The sequence below is a fragment of the Filicampus tigris genome, chromosome 2 (assembly GCF_054856515.1).
Source record: "Filicampus tigris isolate MCC_2025a chromosome 2, RoL_Ftig_1.0, whole genome shotgun sequence".
Taxonomy (NCBI): Eukaryota; Metazoa; Chordata; class Actinopteri; order Syngnathiformes; family Syngnathidae; genus Filicampus; species Filicampus tigris.
In genome coordinates this window covers 7,998,752-8,026,205 of record NC_141218.1, presented here as the reverse complement: position 1 = coordinate 8,026,205, position 27,454 = coordinate 7,998,752, and the positions used below count along the sequence as shown (strand labels likewise).

The window sequence follows — 27,454 nt, the reverse complement described above, 5'->3', positions numbered from 1 at the left end:
AAAAATAATTTATTTATGATAGAATCACTTCATGGCACTGGCATGTCGGAATGCGGTGCTTTTCAGGGCAGCTACACACCAAACCACTGGATGGGCCACAATGGGATTTAATACATATATGGAATATTCCTTTAAATATGTCTTTTTTTTCCCATAAGGAATAACAAAAATAGAACTCCAATAAGTGGTCTGACTCTATTGATGTCTGTTGCTCTAAACCGCCCCCAAGTGGCGGATGGGTGCTATTTTGCCTCCTCTAGGGGTGGGATGGGGGGAAAGGGGGGTCTTACAACATGGCGTCATCAGCTTGTGTTGTGTGCAGCATGCTCGCGTTAAACGGCCTACAACTCAACGTACACGAATCGACGTACAACACAACCTCGCTGTAAGATTATCTGATGCATCGCACGCACACAAAGTAAAGAACGGCCATTTCAAAACGGCGCAAAGCACCTGTATGTGCCCGTTTACTGCATATCAAGCCAATGAATCAATTGCAATCTTCCCCTATCACGTTAAGAAGTTTGTCAACATTGCTGCTCCCGCTGCACACACAAAATAACAGCATCAAATCAAAGACATAACAGCTGCAGTAAGGCAGCCAAACCTCGCTATACAAGGCAAACAAATACAGTTGTACAGGTTTTTCATCCACTAAATATTTAAAAAGAAAGCATCGCTTGACGAGTGGTCAGAAGCAGCAACGCGGATTGACGTCACCATGATGGCCGATATCAGCGTGTGGCGCCGCATCCTCCCGCCACCAGAGGGAGCTCTGACACAGTGGCATGGAGGGAATGCAAAGAGGAAGTCACTCCGTTCCATGACGCAACCTTCACATGCCCCCGTTGGTTCCGTCCGGATCCATCCCAAGGTCCGGCGCGGAAAGGTAGTAGAAAAATCGCAAACGTCTTTTTGTGACCGGTCGCTCGTTGACATTCAGCCGATGTGGACGAGGGGAAGGTCAAAAAGGAACGCAAAGGAGAGGTCAGGAAGTGACGTCATGCAACGGGGCGGCCAATCTGGGTGGAGAAGCCGCTCGACACTCACACGAGAGGCGGGGCCCGATTTGGCTCCCTTTTTGGGGAAACGTGCCAGTGGCAGCACACACGCGCAAACACGCTCTCTCATGCTCCCACGCACACGCACACGCACAGAGCGGTCCCCTCTGGTTCGTTCGGTGTGTTTATCCTTCGCTCCCGTCACCGGAGACCAAAACGACAAAACGATAGAACTCCCCCCCCCCACCCCCGCGGCCTGCTTCATGCTCTCCATGCAGAAATTCCGCAGGCATGATGATGATGAGGACGGTGATGATTTGTGCGCACACATACTCATGCCAACACGCACACCGGCTTGTGCAGACGTTTCTCTTCTTCGCGCGTGTCCTCCGTCACATGGGCAGTGTCTTATTTGTCGTCTTAAGATGTTCTTTGTACACTGCACATACATTATAGTGTATGCGTACCTCCCGCTGGCACAAATGACATAAAACAAGTTCGTGAGGTGGCAGGGGGGGACAACTGCCTTTTGACATTGAAGAAAAGTGCTTTAGTCCATTCGTGGGGGTTGTTACGCGGACTCTGATTTCAAAAAAGATCTTGTGGACGAGTCAGCCATGGATTATTATAACTACACGAGTTCCTGAAAAATCACATGACTCATGCTGACATTGCCATCTTCATCAGGGGTTGTTGGTGTCATCCGGGAGAAAAGATTAAATGCCTACCCTTCTATCGGTGGTGTTTGCACATCCTTTTTCCGTCCATCAGGCCTTCCCACTGAGCGAGTCGCGGGATCCCCTCTCTGCTCTTGCACACTCTCCCAGAGCTTCAATCGGGAACGTTACGACTCCAACCAAGCCAGGGACCATTTGGTCCAAAAATCCTGACAGGATTGGACGACGCAAATGGTCTGCCAGTGGTTGGAGCAAAGTCGTTAGCCGCTAGCTTAGCCAGACTGCAATGACGCTCACTGATCGCTGACTTTGCCTTGGCTGGACCGGATTTCTCCACCCTCGCCGGAGAGCTCGGTGACACGTCGCGCCAGGGGGTTTGTGCTTTTGAGAAGTTCGGCGGCGGACACCCTGGCCCCCGCGCTGGAAGACTTGTTACCCTTCTTCTGCAGCAGGGCCATGAAGTTCTCATTGCGGGAGCTGGACCTCTGACCGCCACCCATGGGGAGGTTCATCTGCTTGACCGGGGACGTCAGACTCTGGCGGTTTCCGAAAGAGTCGGAAGGCTCTTTGCGACCCAGAACCTTTCGCTTGGACCTGACCGATAAGGAGAGATGGACAAAGAAAGGTACAGTGCGGTGGTACCGTGACTTAAGAGTTTAATTTCTTCCGTTTACTTGTATACCAAATCAGCAATGCCTTGGCGACTACACGTTGCACAAGCTGCTCACAACACAAAGCAATAAAGCATCCAAATGACATCTCCGAAGTGGAAAGTTATATAAGTACGAACATAGTACCACAGTACCTTATCCAGATCCCATTGTGTTAAAAAAATGGATTTAACGACTAAAGACAGAGATGGTAAAGGTGGACTAACTCTTCCACAATTATAAAATCTTCCACACTCTAACAGTGCCTTGCTCTGCTTTCTCCATCTCATCCTCAACCTTCCTTAACGTTATTCCGAGCTATTTTCAGCATCACACCGAAAAATGACGAGCTTCAGTTGCTAAGAGACTAGCGTCGTGTGTGTGCATGTGAATCGATATCTGTGAGGAAAGAAACGTGTACACAGTGGAGAAAAGTCAGAAGCAGCGGTCGCCGCTGTAGCCGTTGCCAGGTAACCATTCTCTGTCTTGTCGCAAGTTCCTATTGAGCCAATCATAGCGGACGGGCGGTAATAAGCTGGTCAAACCCACCTGTGTATGATGGTGAACAGGTCTTCGGTGGTGTGTGTTGCAGGCGTGCCGACCAAGAAGTCTTCGTCCGTTTCCTCCACAATGTGAAGGACCGTTTTGTCACTGGCCAGGTTGTCATCTGAACAGGACATCAAGTTATCAAAATGATTCAAGCTACATGTTTGTATCACCCAAAAGTAGTAAAGGAATGAGTAACTTGTTTGCAGAGCTGGGCATTCCGCCTATGCGACGTACCGGTCCATCTATCCACGGCGGGGGGGGGGATTGATGGTAGTGGTTTGTCGAATTTGGAAGTCGGAAACGCTAACGGAAGCCCGTTTAAAATGATCGACGGACCGGCCTGGGGGCAATTACTATTTGGTCTGGCCAGACAAAATGGCGGATAAACGGACGGCGGAAGGGTACAAGGCTGTCGGCGGAAGGCGATAAATGGACCGTGAATTTTTCGTAAAATCCCAGCTCTGCTTGTTTGCTTTATCCTGGACAAATCCATCCCTGCTTTCTTTGAACATACCTTCCCCAGTTCCTGCGGTGGCACTTTTCCCTTCCAGCTCCACTAGGGAGGAATCCAGCTGGGAAGAGTGAAGTGAAGACTCCGCCAAAGCGTCTGCTCCCAAGTGATTCTCATCTTGTGTTGACATTTCAGGACTTATAGTCATGTTGTCTGGCGGGAAAGCATCTCCTGGAGACGGAGGGCCCAGCGGGCTGTCAGTCGGTGTAGTCTGGCGGTCTGTACCGCTGTTAGCTGAGGGGTGTCCAGATGAAGGAAGGAGGAGGACGTTCGGCTTCTTGGGCACGGGGGGAGGAACCTGGCGAGAAATAGTTTCAGATCAAATTGCTAAACAGCCTAACAGAAAGATGCTAGTAAAGAGGCTTTTCCCACCTTGGGTTTCTTTTTGTCAGAGAGCTCTGCGAGACAGGAGATTGTCATTCTTGAAGGAAGGGTCTTGCTCTTGTCCTGGAGTTCCAGGGCCTCCTGATTACTGCAGGGAGAAGGGAGAGAGCCTCCGTCCTCTGGTCCGAGTTGAAGGCCGGCATCAAATTCCGGCTCCGACAGGGGATCTTCTAGAAGCGGCTGGGGATCCGGAAGGGGAGGGAGGTCGAAGAGGCACTGGGTATAGGTGACATGTGAGGTGGACATGGAATTACAATCCGGGATCACGGATGGATTTGAAAGACTTTGTGACTGAGCTTTTTTGGGTTTGGGTTTCTTCATCACTTTGTAAATGTTGCCCAGTGGCACTGGGCGGTCCACGGGCGACGCTGGGGGCGAGTCCAGGGTCAGAGGGGGCGTAGAGGACTGGGACTTCAGAAGCAGGTTAAGGGGGCGTTTTGGCAGAGGGGGTTTGACAGCAACCGGTGGCTTGGGTTTGGGTAGGGTGGGAGGCGGGCTGGCGTCGTCTTCAAAGTCTCTGCACTGCTGCTCTTCTTCAATGGTATCTGACGCACCATCTGGGCAGTCCTCCAGATCGCCTCGCGAGACCGAACGAAGCCGAATTGTTCTCAGCTCATTCTGGGTGACCACGGGGAGAACCTGCGAAGAGCTGGGGCTATTTTTTCCAGGTTTTGCCGCTGTGGACGTGTCCGAATGCCGCCTGCTGGCCTTTTGCTTTGGCTTAATTGACGACAGCTCCAGATGGGCATTCCCTGGCATCTCAAAGGATAATCTGGACCTGGCGGCAGGATCTTTCGGTGATGGTAGAGACGATTTTCTTTCAGGAATCTTTGGCCGCATCTTACATCCCAATGTCCCGGATGACCCCGCTCCTCCCGCACCTGCTGCCTGACTGAGCGGCACGGTAGGGGTGGGAGTTTCCGACTGGCTGGAATAGCCACTCGACGGGGACATGAGTCCAGCGGGCTTGAAGGGTGAAATGGGCTTGACGTCCGTTTCCGTGAGGAGCTGCGACGGGGACGTGGCTCTGGAGGTTGCGGGTGAGTTGAGCAATGACTCTGAACTGCCTCTGACTTTCATACACTCAACCACAGTCGTACCTGTCGCAGTGCTGGAGCCCGATAGAGACCTGGAATAATGAATAAAGGAAAAGGTATGAGGAAAAGGAAATCCCAAGCAGGCATGGCTCAAATTATCCTACCTGTAGGGATCATTGCTCTTCCACTCTCCCAGTTGCCAGTGAGAAGGCAACGTTGGTTCTACCTCCCTCTCTGGCGCATGAATCTCCAGGTTTGGAGGTCCATCGCAGCCTCCTGGGCCAAGGTCCCCAGATCTGGATGTGGGCAAAAGGAAATCGGGCTGGAAATCTGGGAAGTGGTCCCTGGGGATGTGCAGGCTTTTTGGCCGTCCGTCCCGATGCAGAGCGCCCTCACGGTGGATCCTTCCCTCAGCCTGGCCGAGGTTCTTCATGAGAGAGACGCTCCTCACCGGAGGCGGTGGCTTACGCTTGGACTTCTTCAGTGAGATGGACCGCGAGCGCAGGCACAAGCGTCCTTCAGCGCTGTAGTCCGAAGCCGAAACGGAGATTGTGTCGGCGGTGCTGGCGCTGTCTTCTGAGCTCCCTCTGGGATAGAGAAGAGCGTAGTTCTCACTGAGACCCAAAAAGTTATGATGGTGCCACTGGTGCTCTGCAGACGTGACATTGCCATTCCCCGTGGATGCGAGAGTCCCGTCCGGTTGATCTGTGCCAATCTCAGTAAAGCAAAAGGAACCAGAGTCTGTGGGCGTGGAGAGAGAACGTTCACGGAACTTGAATGCATTCGCCGCAGCTAATGAGCGCGCCGACATCCCCCTTCCCCTCCCCGCCTCTACGCCACCGGCACCACCTCTCCCTCCGTCCGCCGTGGCCCCTTCTGTCTCGCTCCTTCTCTCCATCCCTGGCACATTGCCCCTCTGTCTCCCAGAAATGTCTGACATGGTCGAGAAGGAAACAGACTGCGAGTTGCTCACTAGCATCAGGCCTTCCTGAGCCCCGCCTCCTGTATGACCAATGACACTGTGCTGTTTGGGCGGAACCGCCGGCCCTTTCTTGGCCATGTAGTTGTACGGCTCGTTCCAAGCCCCGGGAGAGAAGGTGGAGCCTTTCGGTCCGTTCCAGGTGCTGGAGGGAGTGTTGGAGCAAATCAGGCCAGAGTGGTCCATGGTTCCTGGTCGGTCCAGGATGATATCTGAGAAGGAGGAGTGATCGTGAAACTATTCATTAAAACGATTCGCAAAATGGAGTTCCTCTATCACGCTCTCACACATGCACACACAGACCTGCAGGTGAGGCGGTGTCAAGGTTGGAGTGTATCTTCCTCAGGGCGAGGTTCTGCTGAGGGGTGTCTGTGACGAGCTCCAGGGAGCGAGGCTGGTGGATGGGCTCCACTGGAGATGGGGATGGGGAGGCCGAGTGCTGTAGGAGGTCCACACCATGGAATTTACCTCCTCCCCCGTCACCTGCAGACAAGATGGACTGATGGTCACCTAAGGCGATCCACTGGGGGGGGGATTGACCTGATTTAATACGAGCAAGACAAGTGTTTCGCAATCACTGAGCCAAATGACTGTGATGTTGTAATCCAAACGGAAAAGTGAAATTGTTTCATCAAACAAAGGTGACAGCCAACATCATTGATCTGTTTTATATCAAGAGTAACCTGAAGAACAGAACTCCTCCAAGGCCCAACGATCCTAAATTGGATCCAATTCACTACATAGAATAGATGCAGCGTATGCTTTGACCACCTGAAACAGCGACAAAAAAACAAACAAAAAAATCACAGAGGTTGAACGCAAGTATTCGCATCATTTACTTGGACATTTTCTCTCCTTGGGCTGTGACGAGTACACAGAAAATGATTTTTCCTTGCATTTGTCCCTCCCTGAATCCCACCTGCCTATAGTCGTGAGCCCGAGTGGAGAGAGAAGCGGCGCGAGCGGACGAGCGACAAAATATTCTTTTATTAGCTTCCATTCGCGGTGCTTTCATCCCTCTTTTGGCCTTCTTGCCAACGTTCTTTCCATGTGCTGCTCGCTCACTTCCTCTTATTCTTCCATTACGACCCTGTTGGTTTTGCTCACTTTCTTTTTTTTTTTTTTTTTTTTTTTTTTTGCTGAGAAGAGCGGTAGAGTACCAAGTTACCATGGCAACAGTAAGCTGGCTGCTGTCTACCTGTTCGCTCGTGTAGAGGATTTGGTGTCCAACGGTGGAGAGAGACTAAATGCAGTTCGGCAGCATCAACAGACCTGACCTTTTACACCAACAACAAATACAGTGGTGCAATGGTTTGATTTTCTACTTTGTGCCGCGAGCCAAAATTTGACGTACGAGGTAGCTTCAGATACGCCAGTCATCCCCCCCCCCCCTCCCCCGACAACAGCGGTCTCCACTACGTTCCTCATGACAAACAGCAGCGGGTCCTACCTGCTGTGCTTTGAGCCGGCGTGCGTCTGCCAAGGTGCCAGCGAGGTTTTTCCGCAACGGGCGGTCTGGCGCTCCAGCCTAACGGGGGGCGATCGGACTCGCAGGAGGACGGAGACGGCGAGGGAGACGGGCTGGCCAGGGACCTCAGTCCGAAGACCGAGGAGGTGGTCTCATCCTCGTAGAGCTGCTTGGATGCCGGCTGGAGGGGGAGCGTATCAAAAGGATTACAAAAAGTCGAACGTTTTCTTGAAAGAAGACATTAATGCATTCAGTGCCAAGGACGTAGTTATACGTCTTGACATATAAATATGTCTTTGAGATTGAATGAGTTCAATCAATATTGATTGATGAACTCCTTCACTGCCAAGGACATATTTATTTGTCTTTTCACAGTGCAGCTATTCAATCCCAGAAATCATTTCAATATTTTTCCAATATTTTTAAAATGTTAGGCTAGAAGAGGGCCTGAAAAAGGTCTGGCACCGAATGAGTTAAGTGGTCATCCAACGTCCTCAATTTCACTGCCAGTTACTGGGGCAAACAGAATAATAGTCATTAAAAGAAGGCAGCCTAATTGACCCTTCAAATACTGAAGTCATGGGACACGTTGCCATGACTTCTACGGATTCCGCTCTTCTGGCAGGATAAGGTTGTGGCTGTAGGAATTTCACCCAAAGGCAGATGGGGTATATAGCGTCCCAGTTACCTGGGCCAAGCACCTGGCTAGCCCTCACTTCCCCCCCACCGCTATATAGTTTAGCGACAGAGTCTGAACTTTTCCCAGCTTGTCCTCCTCGAAAGAGGCAGTACGTTAGCTGCTGTCAAAAAGAATTTCGATCCAAGTCATCTCTTGGGACTCTTTAAAACTTAATTGAAATCAGCCCCACCAGGCGTGAACTTCACAGAGCAATTTAAGAGGCTCCAGGAGGAGTGGCTTGCCAGTGGAATCACCTCAGGACTCAGGTCTGAGCATCCAGTCATCCATCTGGCTGCCAAGGCGACATATAGCATTTTTTTTGTCCCCAAATGATGTCCTGGAGTAGACGCTTTCTGACTGGCTGGAAAGATACGCATCACTCCTGTCATGTGCGATAAATTTCTAATGGAGATGTCACATTTCCAGCCGGGAGAGGCTCAAAACATCTCAATAAAAGCCTTTTGAGAGCGTGAATGTGACGTGGCTCGGCGTGCGCCGCTTTCACTTCAATGGATTTCGTACTGAATTTATCATCGCACTGTTCCATTAGCGTCAGTCCACAACATTAAAGGAGCAGCCGAGGACACTCCGAGCCGGGCGTGTTTTTTTTCTGTTCTATTCAAACAACGTTGACGCAATCCAATCAGCTGCGTTTACCAGGAAGATGAAGTCGGGCCGCCTGTTGCCGGGGGAGACGGGCGAGCGGCTGCCCAGCGAGGCGGAGGTGTCGTCGGAGCTCTGCGAGGGCGGATGGCGGAACGTCTGACCCGGCGGCTTGCCGTCGCACAGCTGCTCCTCAAAGTCTGCGCACAGCCGTAGCAAAGCAACGCGGCATGTGTTAGCATCACATTCCTGCACACTACGACCCAAAACAAACAACACACACACACACACACGTTCGGCATCAGTTGCAAGCCTCACTTTAACTCCTTTCGTGTCTTTTCAATCCAGCGGCTTCTCATCTCTCCTTTACCACTTTCCGTGTCACTATTTCCTCTCCGTAGCCTCGCTGCACTCCCCTCTGCTCATGCAGCTTAGAGTTAGACGACTCCCCTCGGGCCTTTGTAAACAGATTCCAACCCCCCCGGCCCGCCTTGCCCCCCCCCCCCCCCCCCACACACACACACACACACACAAACGCACTCACACTCCCCCTCACAATCCACCAGCCAATCCTTTCCCCCAAAACATACTCCTGACCCAGTCTCCACTCATCCCTTAAAGCCCCACAGCGCACACACACACACAAACACACACATGTGCACACGCTCACACATTAAGGTATAGAGAACTGGGTTAAAACTTGCTCCATATGGATTCCATACTGGTGGTGGTGTGGTTGCTAAGCAACACAGGCAGGGGGTTGGGGGGCACTTGAGAGCGCTGAGTTGGCCAAAAGTTTTTTTTTTTTTTTTTGTTAGTGACTGGAGGTGCTGAGGGCATCTAAATGTGGCTCGAGCCTTGCAGGAAGCAGAGTTTAATTAGTAAGGGGCCACATGCGCACACAGGCCATGTGGGCCACTGTCGATTTTTTGCTGTCAACAGGATGAAATCTTCCTCGTTCGGCTTCTTTGATACGCATGTGGGCAATGACGATGTGAGATGAAAGCTGCGATTGGGACAACCTGGAATCCGACCGTTTACTGCCACTGACGTATATGTCCGTCAAGTATGTGTTCCGGGCGTAGACGAGGGTATTGCTCCCAACTTGTATGTGGAATTCAGGTTTGTAAACCACTGCAATGACTAACAGATCTCTGTAGAAAGCAGCCTTGCAACCATTTGAGATTTAAGTCGATTATGAGGGAGAAAAATTCCAGCAAGTTGGAAATTGGACAACTCGGGCATCTTCCACTAGAACGGATCTTGTGTACGTATGTTGTAAACAGTACGTGTCGTGGTCGTGGGAAAAGATGGCAGTGAATGGCAAATGCCATGTAAAACAGCCACTGACATTCACTCACGGCATCTTTCATATTTTTATACCTCTACATAAATGGTTATCAAAAAAACTTTCTCAGTCTTATTTTTGTTGTTTTATAGTTTGTGAAAAACAAAAAATATTACCGTCTAAAACAGGGGTTTTCAATCCTGTTCCTCAAGGTCCGCCTGTTTTACCCCAGCGGCAACACACCTGATTCAAGTGATCAGATAATCAGCAAGGTTTGCAGAAGCTGAATAACGATCCGGTGCGTGTTGCAGCAGGGAGAGATGAAAAACAAGCAGGGCGCCGGCCCTCGAAGAACAGGATCGAAGCCCCCTGGGCCAAGCCATTGTTCAGCTTTACATGTTTCCTTTCACATGTAGATTGTTTTCTCCGCTTTTTGGTCAAAAACTGCTGTTTTAGGTGAAACCATGCCCCACTGCCAATTACCCCCCCCCCCCAAAAAAAAACAAGCTAGGAACAAGCTTTTCTTCTGGTGAAAGAAGAGTGTCTAATCTTTCTTTTGGTAGGGAACACAATAAGATTTGTCAAAGTGCTCCAAAAACAGCCAACGTGGGGAACTCCGCTTTCGCTGCCAATGAATGAGTTCATGGTGGAGAAAAAGTTAGGAAATGATGCGTTGTAGTCTATATATTTTTTTTTTTATAATGACAAAAACCTGGCATTTAATCAGGGGTGTGTAGACTTTTCACCACCACCCGATAGGGATTCCGGCTGTGAGGCATTGTACGAGGAACGTGAAGCAGTAGACATGGACGAAGGTACGATGTCCCCCTCCAAGCAGACGAGCACTCAGATGTCACTAAAGTGCACGTTGTTAGCATCTCAGGTTCAGTCAGTCAACGGTTAGCATTGGGAAGTGGATGTGTGTGTGTGTGTGTGTGTGTGTGTATACAGCGAACCTATTCAGCAAGGAAGCCAGACATCCTCGATAATAATAAGCACCCGGGTGCTACGGGTCACCCTTTGAGAGGCGCAGAGGGGAAATGGACACAAACAAAGCCCCTCGTTCATCTTTGTCCGTGTACACTTTGTGTGCGCGCTCGGCTTCACTTGCCTTTGTGAGCGTGTGGGTGAGAGACAGTTTTTTTTTTTTTTTTTTTTTTTTTTTTGAGCATGCTGGATTCACATTTATCGGAAGGACAGGATCAAATGAAGGGCCTTGAGTGTGACACCTGGCGGTACGGCCCGACAGTACGATGTGCTTTGCCGCTAAAACCCGCAAAGCTTGCTCCGCTTGCACTTATGCCAAGCGTATAAATGCGGTTGGCATCGAGCGTTGGCATCGGCCGGCTGATGGACCGGCGGCCCAAACGCTTGCTTCATAAATATGGACGAGCGAGAGCAGGGTGAATATTTAGTCGTGGGAGACGTTTCGGTGTTACGTAAGCTCCACGGCCACGCACGCATCGACAAACTTGGTTGACAGGGACTCGGATTTGCCACTAACAGCAAAAATCCCCCTAAAAATTGCATATCGATGTCACAAGATGACAGCAAAGCCCTATTTTGTTCTATATGGAAGTCAACAACTGACTTCACCATGGATCTTTGACGTCAACATGCCCCAGGATAACGGCAAAGCACTAATTGCGTCTAAATAAAACTCCTGAACTCACGTCGACATAATGCTTTGATCTCTAGATGCCGCAGGATGGTGGCAAAGAACAACTTTTGTCGAAATGACATTCGTCAACCCACTTCAGCGTAGTTCCCTGACGATAAGATGCCACAAGATGGCAGCAAAGCGCTACTTCTACCTAAATGGGACACCTCAACTCACTTCCACATATTTCGTTGACACTAATATCCCACAAGATGGTGGCAAAGCACTCATTTGATCAAAATGAAACTCCTCACTTCAATACGACACCGTGTTACCACAACGCATCCATTTGGAAAAAACAAAAACTGTGCGTGACTCAACCTATGATGGGACAAGCCTGCAGTTGTAAAAATTGGAAAAGCCATTAAAACAAGGCCAACGGAATCGGTTCTGTGGCTGGAAAGGATGAATTCTCTTCCCATTTATTTGAATGTTACCATTTTTCATCTTTACTTTGCAAACAGTCTCAGGATCAATGAAGTTGGAGATGTGAGTTTTCCACCTCTCTCTCCCTCACCCCCTCCATCAAGCCGCCGCTCTCTTGTCAACAACACGGCCACCAGCAGGGTGTGGTGGCCGTTGGGAAATTCGGGCCCAGAGCGACTGGCCCATTCCACACTGACATGGGGGCTTCTCCTATCTCAAATTCGAATTTCAAGCCCAGTACGTCGCCGGCCAGCGGCACGTTTGTGGACATTGCATTAGGATGCTGCCGACACGAGCGGCGCAACAAGTCAATTTGTCTCCCGTCGCTTCTTCGCATTTGGCCACCACTCGATCGCTCGGACAGCTTGGGCGGAGGCAGAGGGCGAGAGAGCATAGGGACGGTGAAAGAGAGAGAGGAGAAGCAGCAGCCAGATTTTCACGGTGGAAAGGAAGAGTGACAGCCACTGTCACTGGGCACTTCCCAAGCCTCCATGTTGGCACACACACACACACACGCGCGCGCACACGCCCTGTCAGAAGCTTCAATAACAAGGCTGCATCATCTGCAGTGCCTCTGTCAGCCTACATGCAGTGTGCTGAGAAACACACACGCACCGCAGCTCGCATTCAATGCGCCGCATGTAAACACACGCCCGGGCAAACGCGCGCGCACGCGCGCGCGAGCACGCACACACCTTCCATCCGTCAAATCGCGCTCGCTCCTTCTCCATCCGTCCGCCCGCCCGTCTGTCCGTACCTTGCAGCAGGCTCTGGAGGTTAAGCTGCGCCTGCTGGTGCAGCTCTTCCACACACTCGGGCCTGCTCCACGAGCCAAACACGTTCACGCTCTGTTGCCATGGAGACCTGAAGCGGGCCGCCGCGCCATTGCCGTTGCCGTGGTCGCAGCTTCCTCGCCGTCCTCCTCCGGCGTGGTTGTGGCGGTGGTTGCCGTTGCCGCCGCCGCCGCCGCCGTCGCCGCCGCCGCCGCCGCCGCCGCCGCCGCTGCTGCCTCCACGCCTGGCGCTCTCCGCCTCGAGTCCGACGGTGGCTGCGGGAGGCGGGAGCAAAGTGATGGATGCGGTAGAGAGGCGGAGAGAGAGGAGAGGGTGGGAAATAAGATTATTGAGGATGGCGAGAGCGAGAACAAGAAGGAGGAGGAGACGCAGAGAGCAAAGTACATCAAATGCTCACAATTTCCATAACTAATAGCCAGGGATTACATAACGCCGCCGTGTGTGTTGTCAGGGAGAACAAGGTAGGAGGGAAGGAAGGAAGGAAGAAAGGAAGGAAGGAAGGCAAGATCGGGGAGGAAACCAGGGAGGGGAAGAGGTGTGTTGAATCGGAAGAAGATTGACGAGGAAGGTCATCAGAGCACACAAACAAAACAGATCATGTGATCATGCAACCAGGATTTTTTTTTTTCGCGCAGGGATAAAGGGGGGCTTGACTGGTACATGGGGGGGGGCTGAGAAAATTCTTTATAAATATATTTTCAGAAGATTAAATAAAGGAGGGGCCTAACTGGGGCTACACAGATTTGTAATGGAGCTATGCACCCCCCGCCCCCAAGCACCCAACACTGCCATGCATTTAATGGTGCACTCTATCGTCTATCGCCCGGTAATTACAATGGATGGTCAACTTTTTTTGTGTGTGTGTTGCCACGTCAATGTAAGTTGCCTTGGGCCTTCAGAATCAGTTGCACTGGCCCTTGAAATCCAATATTAATCAATGGTTCTGTTTTTTTAACCAATCGGATCAAATCGATGCTGTCAGTGTTAGAAAAGTTACCTTCCTTCCTGAATATTTGATGACGTATTTGTCCATGCACTAAAAAAAAAAAAAATGTTGTGATACCAAATTAACATTTAACTGACATTTGGTGATGCTCGCGCACAAATAGAAGTACACAGGCTGTTTCGTCTATGCAGGAAATATTGTCTCCCTTGGTGGGAAAGCCTGTGGAGGCTGTTAATTAACTCACACACACACACACACACACATATGCACACGCTCATAGACGGAGCAAGTGCATGCGCTTCACGTCTGCTGGCTAAAGAAATGGCCATTCAGGCATGAACGTGTGGTTTGGCTGCCTCGGCACTGCCCCCTGCTGCAGAGGCAGGTGTACTGTCACTATGGAAACCATTGACTGTCTTCAAAGGCCTTAAGACACTTTCTTGAATAGCTAAACACACACACACACACACATCCCTCTTCATCTTCACCCTCGTCATTACCTCCATCAGGAGGCACTGAATATGAGGCAAAATGGTTTCCCATTATTCCCAAATTGATCATAATTGAGCCATTTTTTTTTCTCAAAACACATCATTGTCATGGATACGGCTACATCAGCACAAGGCTAATTTCTTATTAATAATCTTACGAGAGGAAAATTGCACTTTTCCAAGATGAAGGTGTACTAGTAGTCAAGTAACGCCCACATTTAAAGAGGAAGGAAAGCTATCATTAACAAGACAGTAATCCAATTTCATTGTCATTATTTGATACCTATTATTTTGGAAATGATGCATTTATTCTTGTAAAAAATGTCCTTTATTCTTGAAAAATACAACTTTATTCCTGTTGTCAGACGCAGTGTGTTAAAAACAGACTTACAAACAGATTTATGTGATAATAGGTCCCAATCATTTCAGAGATTTTAATTGGCTCAAAGATATAGAGTAAGAAGAAGTCATTGATTGAATCCCGATACGGTACGTTGCTATGCAATTCCAAAAAATAAAAAATAATGATCTCCCACTTTAAGAAGCGCTGCACTAAACGTTTAAAATGCGCAAAGAGATCCCGAACACTTCACTGCTGGGAACACTTCACGTGAGCCGCAAATAAACCTTCTGTGGCTTCACACGCCAAGACTGCAGGCTACGTGCGTTCATGATCCGACACGAGGACCCAAGACACACACACACACACACACACACACACACTCACTGGGTGCTGACAATGCAAGTTGTGCAGAGTTGACCAGAACAAATCGTCTCACTGCTGCCGCACCACAGGAAGTGATGTCACAGGCGAAATAGGGGGAGGAGATGCACATATACAGTACACACACTATGGTAGACAGACAAACAAATCAATTCAGACAGGTAATTCCCGTTTCCCACTGGGACGTCATCCTTTGAATGCAACATGGCATTATTATAGTTAACTAAATGTAAAAAAATAAAGAAGGAAAGAAAATGTGAAAAAAAACATTTCCAGTAATGAAATAAAATAAAAAAATGCTTTGACAAAAACTACCTGAAACTACATCTGACATTTATAAAATTAACAATAATATCGTGAAAATGTCCCTCGCTTTCGTCTTTGTCAATTAATATCTGACATGAGCCTTACTTCAGTATTGATGTACAGTCTTATAATTCTAACTTAGTAACCTTTTTTTTTTTATCTTGCACCTGACATATATTTTATATAATAAAAAATAAAAAAACTACAATTAATAAATTCTATATTAAAATGAAATATATATCAAAGAAATAACAAATCTGATCTAAAAGCTCATTCAAACTAATAAAACGAACCATCGTGAAAAACTACTAATATAACTCTGGAATGCAACCCAAGGAAGCAGCGCCGTTTGTGCGTGCCGTGCCGCTTTTCAAAGTAGCTACAAATGAGCCATTATCATATCATGGCGCAGGACGTCACACTTCCTGTGCCGGGGAGTCCGCCGTGGAAGTGGCATCGCCGTCGGCGACCTTTCAGCTGCTGCCGAGGCGCCATGTCGTCTTCCTGAGTTCAGCTGAGGTACACGGCACACTCGGAGATGGCAAAAAAGGGGGCAGGTGACCCCCGAGATGTGAGGCGTGCGGTTCCCTAACAATGACACAACTGGCAGCGCAATGACCCCACACACCTCCGCCGCCTCGCCGGACATTCCGCAGAAGTCCGGGGCTGGCTGCTCGGATCCGCTCGTGGGAGACTCTGACAGGAAACGCTCTGTGGACTTCCTGGAGATAAAGGCCAACAGCCCCGACATGGCGGAGAAGGCCCAAGTGGAAATTGAAAATGTCACCAAGTACACAAATCACGAGGAGTTGTGTGGAACCTTGACAAATTCGTGGCTTTCTATTTTTGTTCAGCCGTTTTCGGTTTTCAACCTGGCGTCGAGTTGTTTTCAGCTCCTCTCCACCGGCAAGTCATCAGCATTTCAATCAACGCCAACTCGATTCCTCCGACTGCCACACTAAGCGTGCTGTGTGAAATTCTACATAGGTGTGTTGTGGCAAAAGTACTCACACGTTCTGTAAGTCACGAATCTGCTTGCTATTATTATCAAATGATTTACACAAAAAAAAAAGAAGAAAAATTAGCTCATGACAACAACTGGAAAAAACCCAGACCCTCTTTACTTGAAGAATTTTAGAAGGGCTGCGGCTGGTGCTTTTTAAGCGGGCACAAGAGAAAGCATCCAATCAACACCAAGTTCTCCAAGCTGACAACATCAAACAATTTCTTCAACAAATCTGCTGTGTTAGTCTTCAAAATGCTCCCTTGTTTACGTTCCTCATTATTGCCGCCGTCCCTGTTTTACATGCAAAGATCACCATCAATCAAGATCTGACGCCATTTACGTTCCCTCTCTCTATTTTCATATTTAATGATGTTAGGTTAATTGAATCAGTAAACCGACCCCAAACTAGAAAGTCCAGATACAGTATCTGTTTCCAAATGTAAGGAATAAAAGTCAAAAGTTGTCAGAAAATTAAATACTCAAACTACAGATACTGAAGAAGAAATTTAAAAGAGAATACAGAATGAACACACTCGCAATGAGCATGGAGCAGAAGTGGCTAAGAGAACTACAGTCAGAGCGCCTATATTTCTTAATTCAAGTAGTTGTTCTTGGTTACTTTGAGAGGATCAACAATTAATTAATAGACAGCTAGTTGATTATCAAATTAATTGACAACTATTTTGATCATCGATTAATCGTTTAGAAACCTTGTTTGACATGAAATTGTCGTCTGAATTGCAGCCTCTCAACAGTAAATACTGTCAGATTTCAGATTTGACTTTGGAAAACAACGACCGACAATTTTGCGGATTTTCTGCCGGATGTTACAGATTAAAAACCAAGAACAGAAATATCACACTCTAAAAACAGTGGGGTTAAAAATGACATAATTTTGGGTCAAAAATGGAGCGATCCAAAAATTGGGTCAATTTGACCCACCTTCTTGTATTGTTTTGTACAAAACAGCCCAAATTTGGGGTTTGTTTAGTACAGAACTACCCATTTTTGGGGTTGCTTTCTGCAAAAACAATCCAGAAATGAGGTCAAATTGACCCAAGTAGTGGATCGATCCATTTTGGACCCCAAATTGTGTTATTTTTAACCCAACAGTTTTTAGAGTGCATCAAGTTTATGTTTGTGCATTGTCTGCACTGATAATTTCAAATAATATCCTGCTTTTTAACAAAAAGGGATGGAAATTAAAAATACATATTCTTTAGTCCGATTCATTGAAAAAAATCATCGACAGATTCATCAGTCACAAAAAATATGATTGGTTGCAGCTCTAGTTACTTCCCAGCAGTGGTGTGTCGGTAGCATGTGACTGCGTGTGCTGCTAAGGTTCTTTTTTTTTTTTTTTCATTGCCTGCTTGAAAATGGCTAAAACAGCAGCGCTGACGTTTGAGTGTGTTGGATACGCTAAAATACTGGCTGGATCGAAAACTATCAAAATCACATTGTGACAGAGCCCGCCTTCCATTACACACACACACACACACACACACACATAGAAAGCATTATTAGGAAGCTTGTGGCGCAACGACAAAAACAATAACACGAGTGCATGCATGCGTGTGCCGTTTGTGACATGCGTGTGCAACTTGCATATTCCACTTGGTGTCACATTCCATTGCGAGACATTTGTGCTGTGAAATGGAAAAACTTCATGACCTCCTTTTCCCCCGCCAGACTTCCAAATCCACATAAGGGCTCAATCCGCGCGTCTCCAAACAAAACCAGAACTATCCTGAAAGTCGCTCCGTCCAAACGCGCGTCTGGTGTCAAATCCGTCAGATTGTGCACGAATCCTGCGTCATCGCAACCAGCTCAGAGAAACCTCCGGACGCCCTCCTGCCCCCCCGCCGCCTCTTTCTTACCAGGCCTGGCCCGCAAACGCTGCATGTCCGATAGCCCGAAGAGGCACAGGCGCGATGGAGGGAGCGCCGCAGAGGGGGAGACCACGGCGGCAGCCGCCACCAGGAGGAGGGAAGCTCTGCCCTTCATTCCCACTTTGAATGAAATCCTCCTCCTCCTCCTCCTCCTCAATTTGCAAGTTTTAAGAAACAAGAGCCACATAACTTTGCCTGGTGAACACCAACTCACCTTAAATGCTAATAATCAAAGCAAAATGCCATAGGCAGGCTGACAACATTAGCATCGCATACCTTTGAACAATTTCGATTTCAACAAGCGTGTAGACAGAGCATAAAACAACACCCGCAGGTGTATCTTCTTTATCCTCTGCCAAAAACGACTTATATTACTTCAGCTTAATTGTGGCCGTCTTCTTCTCTGTTTCAATATCAAATCTACGTGTAGTACGTCTTTAAGTATTATACGGCCGCTCGGTGGCCGAGGAGCAAGGGGGCCGACAAAGCACCGGTTATTACAAAAGAAAACTCCTCAACACACTTCAACATAGTTCATTGCCACCGAAATGGCGCCAAAGTCATACTTGTACAGTGAACCCTCACCATTGGCATGGGATGGAAGTCACCGAGTCATGCTGGAAACAGCGAAAATCCTTCGGTAATCGGTGGCACAAGATGGAGGCAAAGAACTACTTTTGTCCAAACGAAACTCCTCAACTCACTGACTCTCCATTTGGAGCGACGCCAAATGACATCATGCGGCGATTGCTGTTGTTGTGGCAGCGAGGCGACACAAACACGTTTGCCATCAGCTGCTCCGTCCGCCATTCCGTTGACCTGCGCGGTTGCCACGGCAACAGCAGCCGGAGGTGCACGCCCCTCCGCTGTCACGCTACTTCGTTCTTCGTTCTTTTCCTGCCTCACTCTTTGTTCTCCGTCGCCGCTGCGTCCGGGATGACGTCGTCATCATCATCATCATCATCATCATCATCATCATCATCAATGAGCATGCGGCCATATTTCAAAGCCAGCCGCAAAGGGTGCGCTTCCCTCCATGTCAAGGTCAAAAAGTGTGTGGACGCCTCATACATACGCACACACTGCATGTACTAGTTAACATCTAGCGCTTGCCTTGTACTACTAGTAGCACATCCTTGTCAACCAGTGCACAGCTTTGCCTCACTAGTCACAAGTAGTTGACCCACTAGTGTGCTGAATTATCCCCGTATTCGTGTCATTAGTAAGAAAATACACAGCGCTAGAGTACTAGTGACTTTATTAAATTCCACTAGTTAAGTTCTAGCGCTTCGCTAGTAGTACACAACTCAACCACTGCGCTATGAAAAGCCAGCTGAGCGTTTATTTGATATCCTGATAATGCACTGAACGGTCCATGTACCAGTGTGCGCTTTGTCCTCACTCGTAAGATAATTCAGCACACTAGTGCAACGACTAGCGCGTTTTAGTATAATAACTGTCTAACTAGCACCAATTTTCCCTACTGCCTTCCACATTTGTGGACTCTGGCCGAACTACGACATTACTAGCCAGTAAAAAACTGTGCACTTGTTGACAGCTGTGCGCAACTAGTACTACTAAAATAAAATTCTACTAGTTAACCTGTAGTGCTTCACTAGTAGTATGAGTGGGATGCTCTACTAGTTTGCAGGCATGTCATATAGAAGTGGAAGGCAGTAGTGGGGGGAAAAAAACGCAACTAGGAGGGCAACCATTCAAGACGTCTTAAAAGTGAGGACAAAAAGTGTACTAGCACATCACCAGTACATCAAGGATGTGGAATAAATGTGAGGCCTTGATTGACGAGAGGCGTCACCTCCATGTCTGGCTCGTTTCTCGGCCATCGCAGGCTCGCCGGCGACCTCATGCGGGACGAGCCCGTGCAGCCCATTAAACACACGCACGCACGCACGCACGCACGCACGCACACACACACGCAATCACGCCTGCTTCATTCTTGCCTCGTCGGGCCACAAGCAAAAAGGCTGACTGAGTGACCCATTTCATTCCAAACGGCGGCAGGACGAGACCGACCTCGCCGATTACAACCGTGCAGCTCCGATTATTGTCACATGACGAAGTGAAAGCAGCCATGAGTTCAAGTTAGACGCAGCAGCAGATACGGTTCCGTATGCACATCTCTTTATATGCAAAAGTACCTGTTGCCGATTTGGGTCTGTGTCTCCCTTTGGGCCGCCTTTGTGGATTGCCCGCACTGCTCTTCCTGTCCCAAAACATCACGGATGCATTCCACGACACGCGCGGACGAAATCAAGACAGAAGCCGCGTGTGGCCCTCGCGCATGAGGCGAGCAGGCGTCACATCTGCATCCCCGAAGAGAGGATGCGTGTGTGCGGATAAGGGCGAGCGCCACAGACAGAAAGAGGCGCAGAGAGAGAGAGAGAGAGAGAGAGAGAGAGAGAGAGAGAGAGAGAGTGTCAGTATACCTCGCTCGCTTACGTGAGCTGTTGGCTAATCATATGTTGGGTAGTGTGAGAGCGAGGGTGAGAGAGCGAGCGTGAGAGAGTGTGGCGGTTGCGTTGATTAGCATCCAGCCAGTTGCATCCCAGCATCCGCTGCTCAATTGATAAAAGAGCCAGGCTGGCAAGAGCCAATCAGAAGGCGGCGGGCGTGAGAGCACTGGAGGGAGGCAGAGCGACACATGAGATGAGGAGGAAGAGGGACTGGGGAGGGGGGGGGGGGAGGCATTCCAGATATTATGGGATGCCGAAGGAGAGGAGAACTGAGGATGGGTTCAGGATGTGTCATGAGGGACACCAACCCATTTTTTCTCCATTATTATTATTTTTTTTAATTAAATTGTTTGTAATGAATTAACCAGTTGCTTGATGCAATAAATTGTTGAATACATAAGAACATCCATTTCAATTTAATTTTATTTACATCAAATCAACTTAGCAGTTATTTTATAAGATCAATGAATAGAAAAATAACAATGGGTATATGCATTTTGATTAACCAATTTTAGGAGGAAAAATGAGTTAAGTATAATGGGTTAACCAATTGTTTAATAAAATATGTTCAAAACGTCTAAACACGTAGTGTAATTAATTAAATGAATTATAATCAACAAATTGTTTACCAAAATAAGTTGTTAAATGTAAATCTTTTCAGAATTTATAGTAAATCAACAGTCATTAAATGAGATAAATGAATGGCAAAAATAAAGAATAAATGCTTTTTAACTGAACTATTTTGGGGGAAAAGGTAAAATTATTGAACCACTTGTAGGCAAAATTATCGAACCACATCTAAAATCTAAAAAGGAACGATTTTATTACATTTTATTCACTACTTTTAGAGGCAAAAAGGCTACAATTATTAACACGAACTATAAGGAATAATAAAATTCACAAAAACGGATTTTAAATGCAAAAACAGCCTATATTTCCATTTATCAGTTGTCGTGGAAAAACGCAAACTAAATGCAACCCATACTACAGGATTATGTAGCCTGCCGTTAGACACGTGCTCAAATATCACATCTAAAATCCACAAAACTAACAAGACACGCTTGTTTTTTTTAAATATTCTTTTGCTGATGACGCTATGAAAGCGTGTGCAGCTGTACCTAATGAAGTGTCCACTTGGGACTTGGGCAGTTCTGCTTTCCTGCACGCCAGATTTTATTCCACCCGTTCAAGTCAAACAATAAATCAGCATTCTTGATCCAACCCTCAAAGCCAAAGACTCATAATGACGAAAATTGTATCTATTCAAATCCAATACAGTGTTAGCCTGAAAATATCACACGCTCACACATTCCTCATGTGCAGAGCGAACGGGTTAATCCCATTGGAGCTGGCAGCTGCTACGCGCAGTTAGCTCCTCTCTGGGAACCACAATCGCAACCCGAATAAATCTCCTTCGCCTGAAAGGCCACAACAACAAATCAGGAGCCCCGTGTGCTCACACCGTTTAAAGAGAGTGTCAAAGAACGCAGCACTCCTTTCGTCCTACCTGAGTGCTGCTCGTCCTGCACAGAAGACAGAAAAAGCTGCAAAACACGGGAGGACAGTGAATGCACCTTCCCCTTCTCTCACTCTCTGACTCTCTCTTCCAGCAGTGTGCAGCAAATGGAGGAAAAAGTGGAGGGGAGGTGGGATGGTGGTTGTGGGTGGGGGTGGGGGGAGTGGGTGAGGGTCCTGTTTTTATTCTGCATGCTTGCTAATTGGAAGCAGACTTTTTTGTGGCGGTTGCCGGACAGGAGCGGATCTCAAAAGTGTGGTGGGCTCTCCCTATTAAATGTTCAAACTGTACATGATCCTAACGTGGCTTCACCGTTTGCTTTTTTTTTTTTTTTTTTTTAATAAGTAGAGTTCAGTAGTAGCTTTTAAGTAAAATATGTAATCATATCAGAAATGTTTGTCAAACATCCATCAAGGTTGCATTTAACTTTGATGTGAAATGCAAGTCCAGTTTATTTTTTAAGTTAACGTTCAAATGGCGCGCGATTTTACAATGGCTTACAATCCTATTCTTTTGATGAACGCTTGTGTCCATTAAATGAAACTACTTCATTTTAATGATCATTTTGATGGTATTTGGTATGAAAAGATTGCGAACACCTGAACTGAGCCGGTAACGACACCAAAATTCGACTTGGTGAACATCCGGTCCAATGGAGGTTTGGGTCCTGATTCTATGCACGCACGCACGCGCACACACACCGAACAAACACACTTGTGGAGTGACGTAGAGAGGTCACAAGAGCAGACCTCTGCTGCCGCCTCCTGGCTAGAAATATACATGCTTCTCCAAAAGTATTGAAACGGCAAGGTCAATTCCTTTGTTTTTGTTGTACACTGAAGACATTTGGGGTACGGATCAAAAGATGAATACGAGACAAAAGTTCATAATTGCAGCTTTTCTTTCATTGTACTTACACCGTGATGTGTTAAACAAGACAAGACAGAGCTCCTTTTGATTGAAGTCACCCACTTTTCAAGTGAGCAAAATTATTGGTACATGCAACTCATGGCCGTTTCGAGCTGCTCGGGTGTTGCCTTTTAGCTGGCCCGCTCAAACATTTAATAGTGCTTGTTTTTGGCTTTGGGTTTCACCTGTGCAAACGGCATCTGCTGCGAGGCAAACCTGAAGACCATTGAGCTTTCTATGGGATAAAAAGCAAACCATTTTGAAGCCGAGAAACGAGGGAAAATCGATCAGAGCTATTGCACAAACGTTGGGCATAGCCAATACAACTATTTGCAAAGTCCCGCGTGGAAATGAAAGAAACGAGCAGCGTACTGCGCAACGGACATCCAACAGGTCGGCCAAGGGGATCAAAAGCAGTTGATGAGAGAATCATTGCGAGAGCTGTGATGGTGGCACACAAAATGACACACACTTTGCACGCACGCCACAAACTTGACTGGCCTCCACGTCCAGCATGCAACATGGGGAAAACATCTGCTTTTGGGACAATTGGCCTCCTCTGGACTTCCCCCCCCCAACCCCTCCCCTCCACGACAGTCCCCGCCCTCCCTCCCTTTTCATTCGACTGCCATGGGAATCTTCTCCCAATGAGATCATATAAACAGCAGCCTCATGACTTGTGCTCGTGCGTGAGTTGCACATAAAAAAAAAAAAAGCGGGGGGGGGGGGCGGAAAATACGCGCGCACGCTAAGCCCAAGTTTCTGGAGCCAAAGAATCTACACACGAACACTTCCTGCATTCTATCACTGCTGTTACTCAATCCCTCCGATTCGTGTGGCGTCTGTTCTTGTTCACAGCATTCGTGAGCGTCACTCTGGCGTTGTTTTCCCTCACAATTGCAGAAGAGCATCATCACAATCCTCACAGGTGGCCAAATTGACGCCCGCCGTAAAAACGCTTAGCATTTTCCCGAGAGGAAATCATGGCAAGGCAAAGCGCTACTTTTGTCGAAATGGAGCTCCTCAACTCACCTCAGCACAGTTCCTCGCCATCAAGATCATCAAAAAATACCGAGAAAAAAAAAAGTCGGGATAAAACACAGGGAATAATACAATCACGTAATATGAAGAGAGCAATGCCAGTGTGAAGGCGAGTCTCGATGTTCCCACAACTGATTTTCAACGGCAACGCGAGATGGGGCGTTGACTGACAATGGGAAAGCGAGACGCCGGGCAAAAGAGGAGGAGCTGACGGAAGGGGCGCCCAAGTGGGGAAGATGACGTCGCCATGGGAACCCGACAACCCGGCCGGGATTTAGGTGGCAACGGGACAGTCACAACTACGGGTCACTGTGAGACCGGTAGACCGGGATGGGAGTCGGCGGACCGGACCTGGCCAGGGGGATGCAACGGAGGACCGATAAATCACTTTTAGGCCGGATCCCATCGAGGCGAACAAACAACTCAATTTGCTTCCTGTCCACATTCTTGTGATGCTCCCAGCATGAATACCGCCACAAAAACGCACGCGTGTGTGTGTGTGTGTGTTTTTTGGCTTTTGGTTTATTTTGAGTTTTTGCTTCGCAAATTCACTTAGCTTTTCATACTTTTTTCAGTGGGGCAGCTATTTTTTTTATTTTTATTTGAAAAAATAAAAATGCTTACTTTTAGTGGGTTTTTTGGGGGTGTTTGTCAGGTTCAAAAAAGAGAGTCAAAAAATTTGGAAAAATGTCCTCAATTAAAGCAAAAAAGTTCAAGTGAACTCAATCTTTATGAATACAACAATGTGAGAATAAACACTGTGTTTTCGATTATAGTTCTTTTTCTTTCTATTTATTCCATTACATATAAGAAAAAAGCCGACAAGTTTACATTCAAATGAAAAGGAGCCAAGGGAACAATACATCTTATATTTTCTGCCTCATTTTACAGAAAATTATTTATATTGCACATTCAAAATTGTCTTCATTTAAATAAGTCACCAAAGTCTTCAAAATGGATTGAACCTACTCTGCAGATGGCACTCATAGAATTCATCTAATGAGCTTTTTCAACATGTTGTTTTGTTTTCTAAACCTGACACACCAGAGCTTAGTGTTCTTAGCAGACTATCAAATTGAACTGATTTAAGATAAATTAAAAAAAAATAAAAAATTGAAGTACATATAATGAGGCTTCGGAATCATAGGGGGTAAAAAATAAAGAAATAATAATCAATCCGTTTCCTCCGGTGAGAGCACGCCCCCACAGGTTCTTGCAGAGTTTTTCTACACTGCGACAACGAGGCGCTCTAATGCAGCTTCGCCAGCGTGAACCCCTTGTCCACACACTATCTGTCAAGTTGGACTTCTTACCCCCCAAAAAATCCTCCTTTCGCTCTTCTGCCATTCTCCCCTGTGTTCAGTGTATCAGCCAACAACGAGGCACTCTACAACGCGCAGCGTACATCCCTTGTCCTAACGCCGCCTGTCAAGTTGGACTACCCCCGCACAATTCCTACTTTCATTCTCCGCTTGACGTGCATGCACTCACAGCCAACAATGAGGCGCTCTAAAGCGGCCACGCCAGCAAACAGTCCTAAGGGAAGATGTGTTTTGCAGGTGTTTAACCTTAGCATGTTTGTTGCTGCCAAGTTATGCCATTGTGTTGCATCTCTCTTTCGACACGAGGAGGCGAGTGCGGGAGGAGGGAGGTGGTGGACGAGTGACGCTAAAGATGATCTATTGATTATTTAACCGAGCGCATCTTGTGCCCACGCAGCCCACTTTAGTGGGGCCCACACGCTTCGCTTGGGATTTTGACAGCGCACAGGAGGAAAGCGAGGAGCTTTTCAGTTCTCATGCACTGAAAAGGCACGCACCAATAAAGTCAACGTCCGCGCCTGCAAGTTAGAAAGTCAGCTACACTGTATGTTTTCTTTTATCTCACTCTCCTCTTTCCAGCGCTACATCTGGACTCAGTTTGGGGGACTTTCTATTACTCACACACGCCCGTCAAACTATAACAGAAACATGCTTGCTGGTGGCTGAAGCGAGTTGAATTCTGGAATGTCATACGGCGCTGTTGTAAATATTGGCCAAAGCAAATCTAATGCAGCGAACCCCCATTGCAGAATTTATTTCCGTTAGTTTTTCAGTGCAAGGGTCCAGTTGAGTGTTGCGCAACTTTGGTGTAGTAGAGAGCAGCCACGAACTGGACTTGTACAAGCAGCACAATTAAGAAAAAAGAAGTAGAAAGTGTAGCGTCTGGGTCGCTTGAACATTTTCCTGTTGAAATACAATGTTTAACTGTCAAAGTTTTGTACGTGTTTTACAAATCGTTGTACGTGTTTCTGCTCTGTGTGTATTAAAGTAGTAGTTACTTAAGAATGTATAATTACCTTAACCTCAATGCTAATTTCAGTTCCGCTAGGTTAGCATTAAGCTAGTGCACATTTGGTAAATATAAGGTTTGTTTGAACATTTGGCTGTTTAAATATACAATCGTCAATTGTTGTGTCGGTTTTATTGTAAACTTCAATTGGGGTTGATGAATCATTGAAGCAAGCACGCTTGCCCTCTTTTTTGGAGAACTGAGCAAATAAAGCGTGAGTAGAGAATTTTAAACTGTTTCAATAAGTTTAAATGTGCTTCAAGTGATAAGGAGGGGGGTAAAGTATTCTTGAAACATGTTTTTTTTTTCCTACATGGCGGATTTTGCACCTATCAGGTGAGTCTGGAAATACAAACATGCAGGTGCATGAACCCAAACAAGGTGAGCGAAATTTTACCCGCAACATGAAAAATCAAACAAAGTCAGCTACAAAAAGGGAGTGCATCAACAGTATTAATTTGATATGAATATTTAATAATTCTTGCATTTCCCGTCTATCAAGTTTGCAATTGGACTTGTCAGCACTCCGAATAAAGTCACCAAGAAAGTTTTTGCTTTATTTACCGTACCTGTGTGCGCGTGCGGGCTCTTCCGGAGCATTTCGACCACTCGGCCCAGTCTGCCCTCCAGCGCGCCGGATCTCCGGCACACGGACGCCAGCTCGTCCTCCAGCTCTTCCAGGACGCCCAGCGAGTGTCGGGACAGGTCCGAAAGTTGGCGAAGGATCGAGGCCAGGGTGAAGGCGCACACATCGGCCAGGTCCGCGAACATCCCCGACGTCCTGACGCCGACGCCTGGCTTGCACAAGTCCCGCGGTAGAACCGCGCGCTTGCAGAAAGGCATCCTGGAGCCGACCGGACTGGACTTGCGCGATGATCCCAAGCAGCAAAACTCCGCAGGTGGTCAGGTTATATCACCGTGCTCTGTTTGTTGCGTCTCCCTGTCGCCAGCGCGCGGACGCATGCTCCGGGACGCCACGGCTGGAAAAGTCCGCTCGGGTTGGGTTCGGTTCGGGCTTGGCGTCGTGCGTCCTCATCGTCGAGCCTCCTCACTCCCTCCTCCGACCTTCTCGCTTTTTGGCCCAAAGCAGTTCCTCTCCGTTAGCTGCATGT

At 47.6% G+C, this 27,454-nt stretch overlaps 1 protein-coding gene across 2 annotated transcripts; it reads right to left on the bottom strand.

The window, feature by feature from the left end:
- Nucleotides 1-6: 6 nt before the first annotated feature.
- nhsl2 (NHS-like 2) lies at nt 7-27,454 on the bottom strand. 2 transcript variants are annotated; one of them, XM_086055132.1, is made up of 10 exons: nt 26,912-27,454; nt 12,670-12,960; nt 8,593-8,738; nt 7,239-7,437; nt 6,092-6,271; nt 4,974-6,000; nt 3,761-4,901; nt 3,392-3,686; nt 2,878-2,995; nt 7-2,272 (listed from the first exon to the last, which is right to left on the bottom strand). In XM_086055132.1, exons 1-10 carry the CDS (start codon nt 27,183-27,185, stop codon nt 1,972-1,974), a joined length of 3,972 nt encoding a protein of 1,323 aa, XP_085911258.1. In that variant the 5' UTR covers nt 27,186-27,454; the 3' UTR covers nt 7-1,971. The 2 variants fall into 2 exon arrangements, with proteins under 2 accessions (XP_085911258.1, XP_085911265.1); XM_086055139.1 differs by lacking the exon at nt 26,912-27,454 and adding an exon at nt 20,231-20,437 and having other exon boundaries at nt 9-2,272.

Coding starts and splice junctions, on each gene's coding strand:
- nhsl2 (XM_086055132.1), bottom strand. CDS start 27,185: ATGCCTTTCTGCAAGCGCGCGGTTCTACCGCGGGACTTGTGCAAGCCA. Junction 6,001..6,091: donor TGACACCGCCTCACCTGCAG/GTCTGTGTGTGC, acceptor CCTCCTTCTCAG/ATATCATCCTGGACCGACCA. Junction 4,902..4,973: donor AAGAGCAATGATCCCTACAG/GTAGGATAATTT, acceptor TCATTATTCCAG/GTCTCTATCGGGCTCCAGCA.